The sequence below is a fragment of the Varroa destructor genome, unplaced genomic scaffold, assembly GCF_002443255.2.
Source record: "Varroa destructor unplaced genomic scaffold, Vdes_3.0 BEIS01000007.1, whole genome shotgun sequence".
NCBI lineage: Eukaryota > Metazoa > Arthropoda > Arachnida > Mesostigmata > Varroidae > Varroa > Varroa destructor.
This window is the reverse complement of record NW_019211460.1, coordinates 16763341-16784221: the sequence shown is the minus strand read 5'-3', so window position 1 is coordinate 16784221 and position 20881 is coordinate 16763341. Positions and strand designations below refer to the sequence as shown.

The window sequence follows — 20881 nt, the reverse complement described above, 5'->3', positions numbered from 1 at the left end:
AAAGAGTTGTTTTTACATATTAAATCAAAGCAGCAGAAAGGAAAACACTTTTGATATAGCGTGGATTATTCGCGACCATTATTATTTTCGTACATTTACAAATGCAATTGCTTGTGACATTGCGTTCTAACATGCCCAACCCACAAAATCACTCAAATTTTGCGTCCTCACAGAGTGAAATGTATTTAATACAAATAATTCAGACTTCGTACGTATATGACTGCGTTAAGAAGTAGATCAGAATTTGATTTGTACATTAACTTAAACATTTTACATACAATATTTCGTAAAGCTGCGAACAGGTTCGCAAAGGGTAAAACCTCGTTGATCCAAAATATGTCCATAAAAATACAAATTGGGTGCTGATAAAAATACATGTATATACTTAACTAAAAGAAAATGATAGCAAAAATCCAGACCTCGAAGAAAAATATCATGTGTGTATATCCCAAAATACACAGTTCACTTAGAAGACACGCTGAAATAAGAAACAAATGAATACCTATCTTTTTACCTATGGAGAAACAATGAATATGTAAAAGCATCCTGCAGCTGACGATATCAGCCCTATTTGACCCATGCTGCTACCTAGTAATACGTACACATCGAACTTAAAGACATACGAATATAATTACGTCATCGGAGCTTTGTGAATCATATGCATATCTACATATTTTACAATGCAATGATAATTAGTATCAGACGCTTGATGCCTTTCCTATTCGATTTGCTCCTTTTGGACAATGTGTTTAATGCTAAGTAACATCTCTGATATCTGTGGCCCAAGATGCAGGCCTTCCTAATTTTTTTTGTTGTTGTAGTTTTTTTCTCTTGTCCTAATTTTTCGTTGCTTGTTTTTTTCTAAGTGTGAGTTTGATCATCTTCAACGAAGTCTCGCGCTTCTTCTCGAGTCACACATTCGATGTGTGACACCTTATTACGAAATTTTACTCCGTAAAATTTGTCGGCGTTTACCAGCAGCTCGGGCCGGAACGTTGTCGTAATGAACTGGGCGTCGCTGCAGAGCTCATGTATCATTTCAGCGATAGCTCGTCGATGTTGAGCATCCAATGCCTGGTCAATCTCGTCAAATAAGTAGAACGGAGCTGGATCACACTTTTGAATGGCGAAGATCAATGTTAGTGCCACCAGCGATTTTTGACCACCAGAAAGCTGTTGCATTTCCTTCATTTCGGAGTTTTTTCCCACAAATGACACGCGGATACCGATTCCGGTAAAATTGTCAGCGCTAGCTCCCTCTTCATCGTCATCATCGTTCTCCTTATCCTTATCCGTACGCATCGTCAGATTGGCATGACCCTGCGGAACGAGCTTCTTAAACACTTCGGTAAAATATTTCGACACCTGTTTAAAGGTGAACTGGATCGCTTCGTACTTGCGCTGTTCGAGCACACTCATCAGCTCTCGAATTGAGTGTCCGGCCCGATCTAGTTCCTCTTTACGTTTCATCAGTTTCTCTTTCTGTTCTGAGAAACTAACAAATTGGTCAAGAGCCTTTTTATTTACATGGGAATACTTCTTTAGTTCGTTGTTAGCCTGGTCGAGCTTCTTGAATAACTGCTTCAAGGTCAAAGTTTGATACTTCTCGAATGCATCTGATGGTAGTGAACCTGTAAGCGATTTGTATAAGATAAAGCAATTAGTATAACTAAAACAGAGTTTACTAGCTAATCGTTCATATTATGCTTCCCTTCCAAGAAGTTTTTGCTTGAAAGGCCTCGCGCAGTGCTGGGTGGGGTCACAAGGATGATAAAGAAACATCCGCCCGAATAGTTCTAATTTAATTAAATGTATCAAACAACGTCTTACAACTCTTAGGCTTACTATATTGCCGAAATCTTAATAAGCGGTAAGTAATCTAGATAAGTCCTTGTTTAAAATCAAAAGCATTTACCTAAAATACTGACCGAGATCGCGAATCTTCTTCATGCATTCGTCCTTTTTTTTGAGCAGAACACTTTGCCGACTGCTCATTTTTTCGAGATCCTTCGCATCGTCGTTAATTCGATCCTGCCAGTCTCGTTCTTGGCCTTTCCAATGTTCCAATTGGGCGCCTACTTCCTTTTGCTCTTTTAAACTGGTTTCCAACTGCTTCTCGAGGCCATGCATCTGTCTGAGCACGTCTTCAATCCGAGAATTTACAGTGGTGAGCTCCGCTTGACAATTCTCCAACTTTCTCCGTCGGTCCTCCACCGATATCTCTTGTAACGCCTGTAATAACATTAATGCACAGGCCAATGCTAGATGGCTTCACAAAACAACAAGCTAGGATAACGACTGCATTGACTTATGTATATTTCCATCCCGTCTATCAAATCAGACTTCGAAAATTATCTTTGCATGTGTTTCAATGTAGCGTAGCCCCAAAAACTGTGGGTGTTGTGGAGTCTGTTACACTCAATTTTGTACTCAATTTTGACAAAAATTAGATCCAGCTTCATTCATGATCCGAATCAACACCTATAATCTTGCCTTACCAGAATATCTGTGCACATACGAATGATAAATTTATCGAGCATGAACGGATTCCTTAATAATTACAAACACAGGATAGTTGCTCATTGGTAACAGGGCCTTGGTGTAACATGACGCCCGACAGACTTCTCTGATAATAAACTAGTAAAGCAAAAACTAGGTTGGTGGATGCTATAAAGAAGCCTATTTACTATACGTACAGCTTCAAGTTCCTCTTTCCGCCGGTAGAGATTATTGTTAAGAAGATTCTCGAGTTTGTTCTTTTCCGCTTCAAGCCTCATCCTTTCCGAGAATGCCTCTTTATTTTGTTGCGTTAGCCGTCGGATGTCGTCGTTAAGAGTGTCGACCTCGTTTTGGTCAGCGGCGCTTAACTGGGTTAGCAATTCTTGTTGAAGTTCGGAACGGAGGCTTTGTTCTGTAGACTGCATAGATTTGAGTGACGAGTCCAACGATGCAAGAGAGCGTTCCTTCGGCTGTTTGGACCTCTCGAGGGCTGAGAGTTCATCTTTCATCAACCGTATATCGGCCTTAAGCTTGTCGAATACGTCTTTATTTTTTGAGTTCTTCGTCTCAGTACGTTGCATATCAGCCACAACCTGATTGATCTCACTCTCGATCCGCTGTAGCTTTTCCTTGTGCTCGGAAAGTTGCTGTTCAACATCTTTGATCTCTTTCGACACTGTCGCATGTCCTTTATGCAGATCCAAACGGGACCGGCGGGTATCAAAATAGCCACCAGTCAATGCACCCTTATGTGATACCTGGTCACCGTCCAGGGTGATGCAGTCCAGCTGCGAAGTCCTTGCAATCTGTGTGGCCACCTCAAGGTTGCGACATATTAGAGTTTTACCGTAAATATATTTCATGGCGCGTTCAAAGCGTGGCTCGTATTTTAGCTTCGAAATCATGGGGATTGCATCGTTGCTCTCTGGATAATCCTGTTCACGGTACACTAGTCGATTCAACGGCATGAAGGTCACTTCTCCTGGAAGGCCCTGTTTGTTCATTTCTTGCAAAATTTTTGTGCCGATTCGGTCGTTTTCAACAATATGGTAGAACAGTTTATTACCTGATGTCACTTCGACGGCTGTATAGATCGTTTTATCACAATCGAAATTTTCGATTAGCATACCATAATATTGCTCGGCTATCTGCTTACACTGGCCACCCCGCTCTCGGAATGCTTGCAGTACTTTACGCACCGAGTCTCGCCCGTTTAATGTAGCCTTGCCTGTCATCGATCTACAAAGTTCAAACAAATTACGATGGAGAACAAATGTGCAACTAAAAGCTAAATGATCCAAGAATTTAGAAAAATACATCAGATATTGATCAAATATATTTAATGTTCATACAGATGCATGTTGTATTTGCAGTATTATCTAACATTGAACGTACACACGGACGATGATGTCACTTATGCAATTTCAGTTGTTTGATAATCATTATAAAATAAAAATACATGTTCGGCATATAACATATCATTGGTCAAAAACATTTTGACATTTAAACAAATAGCGCTTAAAATGGCTAAACTACTACTCGCTGTTGAATAAATTAATAAAACCCCAACATTTAGTGTCGCTAAGATATTTTCTAAATAAACGCTGCCAAAACAGAAACATTTTTTAATTTGTGTACTGCAATAAATTAGTACCACGCGTTAATTAATATGATTGGCAAATGAAAGTTGTAAATAACGCCCGCCAAAATTTCTACTCAACTTTTTAATTATGTTGCATGTTTTGATAATACCTTATAAACCCACATGCACTTGATATAACTATATATACAAACTTGACATAAATTATACTAGTATGTATTAGCAGATTTCCGTTACAACGAGAAAAACCGACGCTGTCAGCACTTCAACGGTCTGCAAGCTTGGCCAACACTCACCTAAGACCTTGGTCCTTCTTTTGCATTTCCTCTTTAAGGCCGGCTAAGGATTGCTGTAACTGGTTTTCGTGGCGCCAAAGCTCATTACGTTCCGTCTGTAACGTGTCCTTCCGTTTCTTCATGTCATAGTAGCTTTTATTCTGTCCGTCGATATTATCCCGGTGGTTTTCCAGCTCCTTTGTAAGTTCGTCCACTTTCTTCTCGAGCATCACTTTCTTAGCGGCGTCCCTCTGAGCCTCATCCTGAAGCCTATCGATCTGCTCACGCTTGTCACGGATGGCCTTTTGCAGCGACTTTAGCTCCTTCTGAATCCATTTGTCCCGTTCGGCTTTCGAGGTGAACTGTGACCCTCTGCCTTGCTTGGCATACAACTCAGTTCGCTTCTGTTCCTTGAGACTCAGTTCCCGTGTGCACTCCTCTTCTTTTTTCTTCATCACCTCGTACTGAGGACGGATCTCGTCCAGCTTTGTCTGTTTTGCCGAGATCGTGTCTTTCAATTTTGCTAGCTCTCGCTCAGCTCGCTTACGCGAGCTATCATCACCCTCCACCTCATCTTTGAGATCTTTGATGGTGAGCTCCAGTCGTGTTTTTTCCTTGAGGATGCCAGAGTTCTCAGATGACAGTGTCTCCTTTTCTTCCCTGTTGGCCGCCACTTTTTGACGAATATCACGGAGTTCCTTGCTTAGCTTTTTTATTTTTTCCGCTGCACTCTGTAGATTTTCCCGGAGCTTCTCGGTAACGGAGCTACTGGACTCGCGACGGGTCTCCAGCTCTTCAAGCTTTTTTTTGGTGTCCTTCAATTCATGATCATAAATGGTGTATTCGAGCGAGCGTCGCATCTTGTCCCATTTCTGATATTCTTTGAGTTCTTCTTTCTCTTCCTCAAGAGTGGCCAGCCTCTCCATAATAAACTTAAGGACTTCGTCAATTCTTTCTTTTTTCGCATCTGTCTCCTTAATCATTTCCTTTGATTCCTCTCTCCTTTCATCATAGACACGGGTACCTGCGACCTCCCGAAGAAGCTTCAACCGTTGCGAATCAGGAGCTGTTGCCATCTGGTTGATCTTCAATTAAAACGGATATAAAAATTCTCGTAAGCATCGATGCTAAATAGTTCAAAGAAACGACATGCCTTGCAGGTAGGAATAAAACATTTTCCTTCGGTATACCCTATATTTCGCAGATATGTATCTTTGAACTATAGATATTGCTTATTATAGATACTGGCAGCATTATCTAATTTCGAAAAACCTTACTTTATGTTAAGCAAATCATTTTTTAGTTGAGACATCTATAGATGTGTATAAAATAATAACATGGTTTCTCTCAAATCCGTAGGCTCGACCAGAAATAAGTACCTTTCCCTGTTTGACGATATAGTAAGGATTAGAGCGCGAAAATCCCGCGCTTTCGAGGAGGTTCATCACGTCGGTGCGGGTAACCATCTTCTTATTAAGAAAATACTGGTCTTTTTTTGCCCCTATCACACGACGGATTGCCACCTCCTCTGAGTCCACGGGCAAACGTCCATCCGTGTTATCGAAAATAATTTCGACGTATGCTGATAGAGCGCGAGGCCCAGTGCCTTCATGCAGCAGTGCTTGCCGTTGTTCCGGGCGCATGTGGGCGTACTCATCGCTAAGCACGAACTGGATAGCGTAGAAAAAGTTAGATTTGCCTGACCCGTTACGCCCCACGACGACGTTATGGCCTGCGCTGAAAGGCTCTGTTACCGTCTGCTCCTTATAGGACCGGAAACCTTGGATGATAATCTAGCAGTAGAAAAGGAAGTGCAAGCAAACAATAGTTGCAATATTGTTAGTATGTAGGCGTCTGTTTATGCTAGTGGCAACCAGCAGGAAAAAAGGCTGATTACTGACTAATGAAAAAGTTAAGGAATTTAAGGAAGCCTTTTTTTTGCATCGAACCTAGCTACTCATTTTATATCAGTGTAAGGTATATCCCAGCCTACCTATAATTGTCTGTAAAGAACTGAGTTTGTGTAACTCAGGCTATAGATTATTTTGTCAGCGAAGTCGAGAGTTCAGAAGTCCTATAGTGCATATCATAAAATCCCAAAAAAAAAAAGGTTTGCACTGAATATTAGTTCTTCAAAACATCAGGGACAAACAGTAGAATTTGAAAAAAAAATATCTGTAATAATTTACAACTCATGTTTCATCTGTTTGGTCATTTTATACATCAAACACTTAAGTAAGGTCTTTGATTGGAAAACCTTACTAAAATGTGTGGAAATGGAAGAAATACAAGCGTCAAAAAATATTGAAACATACTCCGGGGTTACTGTAAAAAGTGTCCATACACAAGACAGAAAATAACGATACATGAATATTGTTCCATTTGATGTTAGTGGCGTCAATTACAGAAGTTTATCAGATGAAGCGGGATCCTTTCCTTTACCTCTTAAAATAGATTTTCATTCATTGCAATAATTATTGACGCATCCCCAGGTAGGCATGCCGTCTTGTTTTTGCTTTATAAGTATCTTTCACTAAAAATAACCGCTTGAGAAAGGTCCAACGAATCCATCAGATTTATTAATTTCATACTTTCAATAACTGCAAATGCAGTATATAGATGAGCGCTCGTTCTCAAGTGTCGAGTTGAGTTCTAAACAGATATAGGCCTTCAAGGAATTCAACGCTGAACGAAGTACACCCATGTCTATTAACGTGATTGCAAACATGATATAAACCGTTAAAATTTTTCAAGAAAATAACATTTTGAATCTTTGTCCTGGCCCTTTTAGAACGAGTACTTAAAAGTCAATGCTTTCTTACGTCAACATCCGCAATACACCGGACATCTACACACAGACAACCGACATTGAATGAACAAACTATGCTGAACTCATGTTATCTATTTGTTGCAAATACTGGCATACACTACTTACCACCAACCTCTCTGTTTAAGTTCTTAGTTCATGTTTTCTTCCCACAGCCAACATCCCCGAGGCCCATTATTATATCCAATCACACAGACACACAGCAGCTGAGCCACCCGCCCGCCGACCTCAGCGGAAGCCGCCTTTCTGTCACAGCGGCAGTACATCATATAGGCCAAGCTAAACCTGTCACTCAATCTTACCCCACTGCGGTCAGTAGCCTTACCTGTTTGATATGCATCCTTGGCGCTAGCTAGAATAGCATCACCGTTAGAAAATTCACACAAAAACCAGCCTCAAAAGTCGTCGCCCATCATCCTATCGTACGCTGTCTCAGTTACAGTCAAAACAAATATCATAGCAGACGATATCGAGTTTTGCGCCTTTTCGGTGAGTGGCGAACGAAACAAGCAAACAGGCCAGCGCGCCACTTTCTGCCACTAGACACGCTCTCCATTGCGACGGCCGTAACGTCCTCCACTGCACCTTACTGATTAAATGCACTACTGAATACTCTGGCCTGGAGGTAACGAACGGAGATCGTACAACTTAATCAGTAGCAAGCGTAAATTCACGTAACGATACACCAATAGCTTTTCAATGAAAATGAAGAGCATGTCGTGGGTTGTTTAGAGCTCTGTAAAAAAAAATGGCAGCCTGAAGGAAATCATGCTCGATATAATGATTATCTTATATATATAGGAGCTTTGGACGATTATGTTGATACTTCATTGTTGTTTGCTTTAGCAGCAATCTAGATAAGATTCGTAAATAAGTTGTAGATAATAAAGTGCGATGGATTTATCAACTGTACGTTAAGTAAATGTAAGGCCAAAGGTCCGATATAGAGCGCAATGTACTCTTATGAGTATTAAAACGTCCTTTTGCACATGTACAGGCATAACCAACTCCTAATGCGATAACTATGATTACTTAAGTGCAGAAAATTATTTTTGTTTAAAAAAGGTTAAGCTCTTATGCGCAGTTTACTGTTAATAAGATATTCGTTTGATACTGTAGGCCTTTTACCCATTGCATGCTACACTCCATCGTTGAGCTTTAGTTTAAAAATTACTCGAATCAAAGCTATTATACCAAACAGACTTAGTAGTCTCGAAATATTATCAGATAGACATTTAACCTATTTTAATATGCAGTATCAGATTTTATATATTTATTTTATTTTATGATTCAGCATGTAGCATGTAGATCAATTGTAATAAGATACGACTGAAATAACTTAATCACTAATGTAAAATTGTCATTGCTAGAAAAAAATAGCAATAGAATTAAACGTATTTATTGAATGAATTAATTTATTTTTATTGATTTAGAGATAATACTACTAATACCTCATTTTTTCTTTTTATCTGTTACAGCTATCGTTACTGTTGTCATAAATTACTGACAAAAATATAAGAAAACAATATGCTTGGCATGCGATTGGGAATAAAATTCAACCAAATTGGTATAATATTTAAGTTTTATTTTTTCGAAACAAATATAGTTTAGCTAGGTCTGAATCCGTTGTCAAAAATATCAACCGTTTACCGTCTCTTTAAATTGAACCCCGTATGACTTTCTGTGGCGAGACATGCCAGCCTTAGAGATCATCGTTCATAATATCGACGCGTTTGGGATTTGGCTTAGCTAAGGCAGACAGCTGCGCTTAAGTCCTTGCGTGTCGAGTCCTATAGCCACTTGTGGCGCGTTCCCGCGTTCGTCATTATAAAAGATGAAAGCATTTGACGCTCTCCTGTGCCGCGGGATGAATGAATTTCGGTCAGGTCTCGGATCTAGCCAGATGGATAGTTAGAAACCAGACGAATATATGCAATACGTTTTGTTGAGACCAGTTAGACTAGTGTGAATACATTTTTTTTTAATTTCTTGAGTTAAGGACTACAGTGTGGGTGAAATCCACGAAGTAACGCTAGATCATATTTAAATTAAGCTAATAGTTGATTTGAGTTGGATGCATTCGCAGGCATTACTTTTTTACAATTTCTACAATTATTTGTATAGATATATTCTGGTTAACATTTGTGCCACTCAACCGTTTGTACCTATTATGATTTTTATCTTCTTGCAAACTTTTGGCTGTTCCTCTTACCGCCATCGACCTCAAAGTCAGGAAAGCATCACGATCATGAATCAAATACTGCAACATGTGGTTCCCATTTCTGTGACTCTAACCTATTTGACTAGTCTACCAGGACACAGGCGATTCGTACCCTGAAATTCAGTGTCCTGCTTAGATGAGACAAATTTCAATCCATACAGAATCAACTAGCTTTCACCTGGTAAGATACCCACTAGTAGCAATTGTAGCTCAGAACAGATTGAAGCACCAAGTCGCCATAACTATTGCGATTTATTCGAATCAACTTTGATCACGACTAGTAAAGCTGCCAGTAGGCCGAATTGTTTGGAATGGCCAAAACAGCAGCTATGATACATATGTAGATAGAATAGATATCGTTGGTTATGCACAGGCGATGCCGGTTTCGCTCGCAGTCCAGCTGCCAACAGTTCGGCTTCCGTTACAACGTTTGCTATCCTGTAACAGCGTCTCGTTGCGTTATCGGCTAACCCAGACTGTGAGAGCCACCCTTTCTCGACACGAATGCTCACCATCCTCGGGCAATAAGTCGGCGCGCAATGCAAACCGAAGCTGGAGAAGGCAGTCTGTGATGCCGCGAACACCTGTGTCGACGGCGAACTACGCCGCCGAAGCGATCGCGGGTAGCTAGTCAGTTTGGCGTTCGTCATAGTAATAGCGGCGCTGGCTTATTTAGCTGCAGAAACGACTCGACTGCCGATGCCGTGAACACAAAGGTATGACAAAGACGTCTCTTGAATGTTCTTCCATGTTTGACAGCCCTGCAGGTAACTGCAATGCTTAAAGGCGACGGTACCCGTTTTTTCAGTGTATTCGTAATCGAGTTCGTACCATTTGCTGCTAATACCTCAAGTGTGCCAGCGCAGTATAGTTACAGGGGGCCATATCCGGATGTATGTCGAGATACACATAAGGGATGCTTACATCTTTATTCGTTTCGTGCTTAAGAAAGGAACAGAAGTGAATCCAAGATTTATACTGCTCATAAAGTGACCACAGTTATACTATCATACGATATCTGAATGTGACCAAAACGACAGGAGACGTCCTTGAGACTGTTGTCAAATTTAGGTAAATACGTAGGTACGCAACTGTTACGGGTTTAAAGGCAATGCCCACAGTGTTATAGGCGACAATAATAGTAAAAAGCTTGGTGGGACTCCATTTATCATTGGCATTGGCGAAGTACGAGGGTTAGCTTCAAGTGACAGTCAAAACTGCAACTCATGGTTATCGTTCATCGTTAGTAAGTAGTCGATTTTGGTCCTTTTCATGCCATTTGCTGGTAGTTTTTGTCTATTCGGTTAATGGCGATAGCATCAGCTGACCTAGTTGAAAGTGGTTTGGGTGGAACCCGGCCAGTCGGTACTGGACCAAGGCTCCATGTAAAGTTGTGAGTGAATAGACGAAGATGCTAAGGACGAACTGTTGCTTTGGTCGAGAAATAGATCGTTTGTTAATTTTGACCAAATATGTATCGCTCTATGAGCATACACTTCATGACAGGAGTGTAGCATCCTCGAAGCATCGAAGATGAACGATGGTTTTATCGACGAATATCTATGGTCTTCAGTTCGAGTTGACTAAAGATTCACTGTCGCTGTGCTATGTGACCCTTGTATAAATGTAGTCCTGAAAAACGACTGTTTTTATTATGATTGAGTCCATAAGAAACTGTTGATGATGTGAAAACCATATATTAGTAGAAAGCCGATCGTTGCGTATTTTTAACGGGTCGCCTATACCAGGTAGTTGAGAACTTCGTTTAATTGAGCTTAATCGCTTGTAGGACGTACGACATCGGTGTTGCAATTATTACAATTCTCGTCAACTTCTAGAGGAGAATGATTTACAAGAACAACTTTTCTTCAATATAATTCAGTAAGGTCGAATTGGTTGTCTAAATTTATCCCTTTAGCCAACCAGAAAGATGTACCTGAAACCGTTGTCATCACAAATCTTGCCACCGAAATAGTGGACAATGGACTTTCAATTAGAGACAGCTCTCCCTTAAATCGAATATACCTACCGCAAACTAGTAACGTAATTATATATAGGTCATTAGGCATAGCTTAAGGGCGGTCCGACAATAGAGTCCGGTGATGGACAACAGAGCAAAAATTGTTTCAATACAATTTGAGTTTTGTGAATTCAGAAACAACATTTGCAGACGTGTTATTCACTCATATTGGATTTCTTTGGCCGCTAACGCTATGACATAATAACTTTTCCGTCCAAACTAACGAAATGTAGAAACTCTCAGTTAGTATCCTGAGGGTTATTGTTATGCGATTTGTATACGTGATCGGATCTGCCCACAGTGTTAGATGCGACAGAAGCGAATGAAGGACAAATATTTCGGAGCAAGTGACACAATTGGTAGTATGTTGTGTATTTTTATGTACAGAGGGTCTTCTAAAGTAACTTGCCTGAAAAAAGTTGCATTATTAGTTTTTTTTGGAAGTTGAATGTGTAACTATTTAATATCGGAGACGGTACCCGTAGATTTTTTCGAAAATACAAGAATAAGACACTGACATTTCTAGATCTTTCGCGCTGAATCTGTAGAAGAACTTCGATGTATATCTTTCAATGTAGAAAGGATCCTGGGAGCTTCACTCTGATGCTTACTAGCTTCATTATCTTTGTTTAATAGTTCATGCAAGGCAGCACCTTTGTTATCCAGAATATGCATCAAAACTGAATATGACGAAACCTGCTGCAAACAAAATCGTTGTGTTGTACAAGAACCCAAGCTGCTGAAGATAATTGAAATCATGTAACCATATGTGAGGAATTCAGTGACTCGTTCAGACCGACGAATATTTGTATTGAACTCAAACGGATGTCGTTGATGGCGCAAGCCCAGATGGTTAGGTCAATGTAAACATGTGTAGGTATCAAGTAATTCCTTACGCTGCTTCTTACGGAGTTCTTTCTGAGACCTTTGACAAGCTGTGGTAAATTTAAGGGGGCTTATTACATTTGCGTATCTTTTCATCGTATGCGTTATATAAGCAACAACATGGAATTTTTCGTGTGTCCCCGATGGACAGCTATGATGATATATGTTCTATCAAGCGTAAACCCGCCGACTTTTTGAAAAAGCAATAAAACCAAAGATCCGCTAACGTTTTAGCCGCACCCCTACCATTTCTGTTATGTTTCACATGTGTATGCATACATTACAGTTAGCCAACACCTGTTACTATGGCTGTATTGCTATCGTATCACGAAGGTGTGGAATCTTTCTTTTGGCGCCAATCGTTACTGTATTTTTCTGTTACCGGTACAATAGCTGTTGACTTACGAAGCAAAAGTCATAGCAAAGTGTCCCCGACACAGGTTACTTTTCGAAGTTGGACCACGACGAAAGCAAGTTCAGTTGGCCATGGTAGAACTATTGCAATGCCTTTTTTTTAGAACGAAGATGACTAAAATGAAGAAATAAAGCGGTATTTTTGCTACTACTACTACTACTGTCGATGTCCGCAGCTTCATCATGTGACATCGTTCAAGAGTAGTTATTGTTGCTGCCGAAGGAAGTTTGCTGCGAGCTACTATAACAGTTTCATAGGAAAGCACTGCTATGCCAAGAGCACAGCAAAACTCATGTACAAAGTTAGTTACGAAGCTTGACACTTATAGGAAAGCTGGACTTCGACAAATGACTGGCAGCACAACCAACAAAGTTTCAATAAGACTGCCACAGTCGTCTCGTCGTCATGGTCGGTTATCGGACAGCTCCCGCAATAACGGCTTGATAAAAAGCTATCAATTCACGCCGTGTCTCTCGAAGAACGTCTGAACAGTTAACTTCTCGAGTAGTAAAAGCTGCAGCCACAGCAGTAGATAAACTATTAATACCACTACAGCTATCGCTGAATATGGCTATGAAGCTAGAGGACCTCCATTCAGTCATAGCGAGTCAGGGAAAAGGGTCGTTGTGCTTCGGCCAATGTTCGAAGTTGTGCTTCGTAAATTGAAGTAACCAGTCAAGCTGGTGGACAATGCTCTATGGCTCATAATGGTATATAGCATACAGGAAATATTATAATATATAACAGATATTGTAGGAAGAGAACGATAACTGTCATCAGTGGTAACATGACACACAGCAGTGAAAAGAGCGAGCTTCTATTTTGGCAATCCTTGAAGTCATGTTTTTCGACCCTTGAACATCGGAACTTGTTAACTCATCAAACACTCTACTACCGAATAACAAAAAGAGAACTATTAAGGGCGGACCGGATAATTCATGTTCATGTAGTACGCCTGTTCCCATAATATCGCAGCGGTAACGTTTGAACCTATTAAATTCAGAAACTCGTGCAGGTCCAAATTCGAAACCAGGAGTAGACACACCTCGTTTTGCACTGAGAGCCAGCCGTCTGAACGCTTAACGACAGTATCGGACGTAAAACCCGAAATGTTTATATAGTAGGTATCATTTGTACGATACAGGTCATCTGTACACAGACATCGGTCTATAATGCCAAAAAAGGCGATTCCGTGAACTCGTTCACACCATAATGATAATAACCGAGGCGATAAAAAAAATGTCTGCATAGTACAAAGTAGTGTAGTTCCGGCGATTATGAATCGAGAGCCAGCTGCGTCCGAGGTGGCTATAGGCCCACGACATTAGAAACTACATTGAAATCCGATAGACTATTCACTGATAGCGTAAGAAACACCTGTGTATTTCACTAACTATATGTGCACATATATGTGTATGTACCCTATTGTTATCTATTTTTGTGGAAACATAATTTTCATAATAATAATAAGAGTTCACATCAAGAAATCACTTGTAATTTAATAATTTAGCTTCAATTTTTACACACGAGAAAATCGCTAGCCGGATATTAAATTGCATAGTACAGGCACTAAGGATTGTTCGATGAAAACGAGAGCGCTCGCGACACCAGTTTGCAAAGGTTATGTGACAACCGAGAATTGAATGAATAACATTGTACATATAGATTCCAAGCCTGTGGAATTCAAATTCCGTCCTGGTCTAAGCTTTATTTTCATTCATACCGGCGCTGCTACTGTCCTTCTAGCTGTACAGACTTTCAAGTTTTTAGCGACACTCTTTTCCCTTAATCACGGCCCCGTAGTCCATTATCTGTTAATCATAATAACAATATATATATATATGAGGAGACAAGGACTGATGAGACGAGAGCCACTGCTCTCTATATATATAATGTATAATATATATAGAGAGCAGTGGCTCTCGTCTCATCAGTCTTTGTCTCCTCGTTGTCCGGCAGTAACAGTAGCTGTGACTTTAATTGTGCTGGTCCTTTTTTGTATGCTCCTTGAATGCTTCTTCTCACTACGCAATGTCCTTCGTATTGCTTCCAAGCTTAATATCTGTAAGTTGCCTTAGTAACCGCTTTTCTAGACTTAGATTTGTTCGAACGTTCAGTCAGAAGTAGCAGCTGGCGAAAACCATTCCAAATGCTACAGACGAACCGTCTGTGCTGCCATCTGTGAGATACTGGCGGAAGCGACCACCAGGGTCTAGTAAAATTACAAAGAACCATGGCACCGTCCCTCACTGTTTCTGTAGTTTCTTTTATTGTGAGCTTCCCACTTCAGTGAACTTTAGCGATCACTTGTGTACGTCTCTATGTCTGATATAGGTGTGAAGAAGCATGTCAAAAGCAGTCCTAAGAAGAAAGCTTGTCATAGAACAATAAGTTTGTTTTAAAAATTCAGCCAAGTTGAATTGGGCAAAAAGGAACAATTATAATTTTCTAAATAATGGCTCCATAGACCGAAGTGCCACCGGCATCGATATATGCGAATATGGTTAGATATTTGTAAATAGTCCTTTTTTACAGACGTTAATCTAGTTTAGTAATGTTCTAGGGAAAGTGTTATGCACGAAATTATGCTTTGTACGGATCTTTACAGACCCGAAAGCTTCTTCCTTGAAAGAAAGTGGATTCCAGAGCTGAACGATTAATAATGGATCCCAATGTAAGTACTGTAAACATAACCTCGAATAATACACAGAATTACCTTGATGCAATTAAAATATTTCCTTGTAGTCGATTTGGTTTTCACTTACTGCCTATTTCATCATTTTCTCAACGGGTTCCGTAATTAAAAAATTACTAGAATGATGTAAATCTTACTCGGGCAGCTTTCGACAAAAGAAGTCGATGTCCAAACTAAACAGGTCCCTGCGAAAGGCAACGATTGTTCAAAAGACGTTGCGAACATTGTCGGAGAAGTGAGGAATCACCACGCTAATGTGAAAGCAGCGCAGCACAGCAAGGCCTTCTCAGGAACGGAGGAGTCAGTGCTCAAAGAGCTTGAGGTTTCAGGTGACCAACTGCCAGACAAAGATGAAGAGGTACGTCTTTTTTTCTTGAACGTAGTGGTTTTCTCATGTAATGTGTTGTGTCCATATTATTAATATTTGTATGCATTTGTGCAATAGGATACATTATCTTCGACTTGTTAGCTTTAAATGTTTATTTAGCAGGATACAACGGACGAAACTAAGAGAGATGAAGTCAATGACATCGAGCACATAAAGGCTGAAAACCTCGAGGAATTCATGTTAAGGCCAAAAAGAATTTCTCGATTGTCTTCAGTAAGTATTAAGGCATAATGTTCCGGACAGAATTGTTCTCTACTTAGGAACGATTGAGTGTCGCATAAGAACTCCCAATCAATGCAAGCGTATAAAACCCTTTTTTGATGAAAATACATAATATTAAAATTCCGTTTAATATATAAATATTAAAATTCGTTTACGTAATAACAGTTGTGAATGGACGCAGGTACTGGAAGCCTTTTCAGGAAAAAGGACCGAAATCCGTTTCGAAACATTTTGCTTTGTTAAGAAACCAAAAAGTCGAGATTTACTAAGACACAGCTCAGATCCGTTTGTTATAGAGGAAAAACGAGTCAGAAATATTACTTATTCTTAATACGAAAATCGATTCTCTTGAAGTGAGTTAGTCCTTCATATGCAAGATCTCACACCATGATATCGGTTTCTACAACTGACCTGGCCAAAATCAGCTCGGGTATAGGTACAGCATTCGCAAAAACAAAGCCAAATTTGATCATCTGCTTGTCTGCTATATTTTAGGCTGACAAACCTCCTGAGGATCCTAAATACAGCTTTTTATTTGACCCGGAACGCGACGGCAAGGCCCCCTATGCTAAAAAGGATAAAAACAGGGCAAATACTGCGTTTGGAAGATCATCAGGGGACAAGGATAATAGAAAACAAGGAAATGAAAATAAGGATCAGGATGCAAAGGAAGAAGGACGAAAAGAATACGGAAGATTTGAAAAGGGTTATAACCGAAGTGGCAAATACGGTAAGTTTCACCTCACTTAAAATGGACTATTCGTTTCAAATTGTATGGCTATGTTTGAATCACGAATGATACACCGATAAAGAAATTATACTGGAATCAAAACTTGTCCTTTATATTTTTATATATAATAGATACATATGATATCTGTGAAAGCTTAGATCAATTCAGCAAACAATTAAACAACAAAATCGTTCGCGTTTCAGTCTCTCGTATTCCGTCTGCTCGTCGCGCTGGTGGTGGCATAAGTAAACTTTCAGAAAGAGATTTGAGACACAAGATCGAGGCCCGCAGAGCATACGAGGATTTGGTGGTCGAGAGACGAACTTATTGTGAGCCTCGGGTCGATAGGCAAGGCATGCCCTTTAGTCGAAATTCACGTTACCGGAGTAATTATCCCACAACACATCAACGTAACAGGCGACTACCGCAAGGGTATTTACTCTTATCTTACTTTTTGCTAGACTGTAGGCAAACATGACGCGCAAGTCAATTCAGCTGAATATTCTTTGAGTTTTTCGCGTGCGTCATATACTACTAAAGCTTGGAATAATAATTATTTTTTTATTACCTTGCAGACCTGACAAGGATGGTAAATGGAGCCATCAGAAATTCTTCGAACTCTACGGCGAAGAACCCAAGTGTCCGCGAAGTGGAACTCGACCTCGAGGTAATCGAAATGGAAATCAACAACAACAGCACAAAAGGCCTCGAGATAACAACAATGGAGGCAGTGGCGGCAATGCTAGCGGGAGTTACAGCAGAGGCAATAATGAGAGTACCAACAACAGCAGTTACCATCAAGGAGACGGTGGTCAGAAAGGGGGGCACATGAACACAGGCAACAATAACAACAACCACAACAGTTCAGGGGGTGGCATCAAAGGCGATGGAAACGGCCATCAAAAAAAGAACAACTTACATTTTTTAGGTAAACGCAGTAACGATCAGAACTTTTGCGATGGGAATAACAGTAACAACAACAGCAATAGCCGATCCAATCGCAAACATAATAGCAGCGGCGGCAGACTGGAACATCAAAACGATGATGGTGAGTGCAAAAGGAAGATTAATGGGTAATAGTATCGTGCACCTGGCAACAGCCTTATCCAAAATTGCTATAAAGCTTGAAAAGCAACATGCAAATTTAGCTCGATTCATTTTTCTGCTTATTGATTTAGGAGCGGCACAAAAGAAGTAGTCTTTGTAAGACAAAAGCGCGCTCGTCTATTTTCTCTTTATAATGACGAATGTTTCGTGTTTGCGCTTTCCGTATGAACTCCATAAGTTTTTTGCTTGTAGTTGCTTTCTAATTTTACATAATGCGCCTAAGTTATTTTTAATATATGCTTTATGGACGAATATGCAAAGGCAAAGTTGGCTAAACTCAACCTAAATGCAATTCTGCTAACCGAATCTAGAAAAAAGGCCAAATTTATTGATACTACCTAGACTATACTTAGGCTCTTTTGGACGAAAAACCTTAATATTTCATGAAGATATGATTTTGCGTTCCGTATTCGTTGTAGTGTTTCATCTTACGAGTCCTTCAACATTACATAGTTGGAAATAAAAAAAATTAGTCACTGAAAATCATCTTTGTTCGCTTGCAGATGGCCATCGCGGATATCGAGGAGACTCGAGCCGTAGCAGTTTTCGAGGACGGGAACCATTCAGGAAGAATCATGATGCCAATAGCCATAGCAATAGTGTTATTAAGAAGGGCTATAGAAACCATAGCAATAAAAATAAGAACAACGGAGCTGCTAATCGAAATCATAATAGTGACAAGAGAGAAAAACTTCGATTTGCCGAAACTCGACTCGACCTGCTTCGTGCTTTGAATGAAGCCAATCAAATGATTAAGCACGTTGCCAATAGAGGGCCTCAGGTTTCAATAGTGGCTGCAAACTAGAAACAATGAACGTTACATGGTTTCTACTTGCGCGTTTTTTATGAGCAGTGTACAGATGATCTTTCGTCTGCTGCTTTTGCTCGTTACGTGAAAAAATATGATAGAACAAGTGTACTATTGAACGGTTCCAATGCAGCGGACTGAAATAGTTTTATGTATTACAATAGTGATGTGACATTTATCACTTTTCTTTACATTTGTAATAATGGGTCTGTGAAGTGTATGTAGGTTAGGTGTGAGTAAGAACAACAAACCCTGTAAACGTTGATCTAAACAAATTTCGTTATGTTTATACATCATTTTCGATTAACCGCACTCAGTCGTGCAGTGTTGTTCACTCTCATTTACGATTGCTAAACTTGTTAAGCTTTTTTTTTACCCATTCATTATTTAGCACAAGCATGTTTGTTGACAGATAAATATGTCTAGCACAAAAATCAGATAAACCCAAATGACCTCCAGAAGATGCTTTTCTACACTCACATATAATAATATACACAAGATGTATAGACATTATTTAGTGATATCTGACACATACTGACACACCGATTAGCCGAACCTCCAAGGAACTACATCGCGCAGTCATGTAGGAAGCTTTCAAAGCAAATCGAGCACCGTCACAAACTAGGTATCTCAAAGCTAAATTTGATTGGCTTTAAGATTAAAGACATTTAAAAAATATATATAATAATACAATGTTAATGAAAAATTATTATTATCGCTAGTATTGAAAAAGAAAGGTATTTATTAAATAATTTAACTTCTGACAGTCACTTACTATAAAAATCTATCAAAGGTACACAACAGTTCACAAGCATATATAGATCACACGCTGATGTTATAATGAACGTTTAAATTCCGCAATACTATATTCCGTTGCAAACTAAACAGATATTGTGACCAATAAGAGTTCGGCATTTCCGCCGACTTCTTAACTACGCTCACAACTAACTAACGCGTCTATCATAGTAATTTACGGGTGATTTTAGGAGATGTTGCCTATTCATGTTGCAGTGTTAGGGGTTGAGGTAAGGAATGTATTATGCAAACAAAAAAAAATGTACATGGAGTTAGTGCCGTACACCTATATAAATATATGATCATATTATAAATATATGTATTCTCACAGAAAATAGATCAAGTCGAGAGTAGACAACGTACTCAAGAAGATTTTCGCAGAAGGCCTCTTGCCCTACGAAAATTGACTGATTGTGTACACTACCAAAGTCATCAGAATGTGATGCTCCCGTACCAGTATTGCTTCCAATAGCAATCAGTTTTTTTTTTTACTTACAATGATTATATAATCGATATGGGAATCCAGTTTGAGTGCGTTACCGCAGCTGTAAACAACAAATAGGCAAATCGAACCCTCTTGTGTATCCATTAGGTATTACTATAATACAGGTTAATTTTTTTCTATTATCTTTGCAATTACCGTTACTCATGGAAAAGGGATATAACATAACTTAGAATGCATTGATATGGATATTGTGGCGTTGTTACTAATTAATGAGTTCTATCAACGTATAACGGGATGTACATGAGTTTACTTTTTTTGAATTATCTGCAATGACAACATTTTTAATTCTTTCTTCTTCCAGTAATTAGCCCCTTTCCCAAATGATAACATTTAAACGAATTCATTTTGCCCTATTCTAATAATAGGTTTTGAAATTAACAGAAGCAATGAATTTTCATACGCTCTGCACGCGCGCATCATACAAAAAATCGGGAAATTATTGTATATGTTTACACTGTCTTTATGACCCTCATATTTCGAAACAAAACGAAAGCAGGTTTTATGTTCATCCTGTGTATATATTGCGGTTCTCACACAAACCATGTCCGTCTATAAAAAGCAGTGAGATTTAAATAAAGTAGCCAGTTAATCCATTCCTCGTAACGAATTTACAGGTGTAATGACTTAAGTTAATCCTAAATACACAAGTATTGCGTGATTACACGGAAACACACAAAATCGCCATATGTTTTTTACAGATGAGGTGAGTCATCCGTTTGTTACATTCACATGGAAATAAAATACGTTAATGAAATTGGAAACTGATATAGCATGTAAAGTAAAATAGCTTGATAGAAAAGCATGCGGTTAGCCAGTAATTGTACATACTCTATGGGCATTAACCGAACAGACATCAGGTTTTCACCCTTCTACAGCTATCAACATGTGA

General features: G+C 39.4%; 2 protein-coding genes across 8 annotated transcripts; one reads left to right on the top strand and one right to left on the bottom strand.

Annotated features, from left to right (window-relative positions):
- Positions 1-48: 48 nt before the first annotated feature.
- Positions 49-7685, bottom strand: LOC111254567 (structural maintenance of chromosomes protein 3-like). Its single transcript, XM_022815529.2, has 6 exons — positions 7527-7685; positions 5754-6167; positions 4396-5459; positions 2697-3738; positions 1929-2232; positions 49-1631 (listed from the first exon to the last, which is right to left on the bottom strand). Exons 1-6 carry the CDS (start codon positions 7539-7541, stop codon positions 862-864), a joined length of 3609 nt encoding a protein of 1202 aa, XP_022671264.1. The 5' UTR covers positions 7542-7685; the 3' UTR covers positions 49-861.
- Positions 7686-9990: 2305 nt separating this feature from the next.
- On the top strand, positions 9991-20599 carry LOC111254345 (uncharacterized). Of its 7 annotated transcripts, none has more exons than XM_022815073.2 (8): positions 9991-10138; positions 15351-15416; positions 15619-15795; positions 15925-16038; positions 16543-16777; positions 16981-17209; positions 17353-17825; positions 18388-20599. In XM_022815073.2, exons 2-8 carry the CDS (start codon positions 15405-15407, stop codon positions 18687-18689), a joined length of 1542 nt encoding a protein of 513 aa, XP_022670808.1. In that variant the 5' UTR covers positions 9991-10138; positions 15351-15404; the 3' UTR covers positions 18690-20599. The 7 variants fall into 7 exon arrangements, with proteins under 7 accessions (XP_022670808.1, XP_022670798.1, XP_022670805.1 ...); XM_022815063.2 differs by having other exon boundaries at positions 15583-15795; XM_022815070.2 differs by having other exon boundaries at positions 9992-10138; positions 15583-15795; positions 15928-16038.
- Positions 20600-20881: the final 282 nt, after the last annotated feature.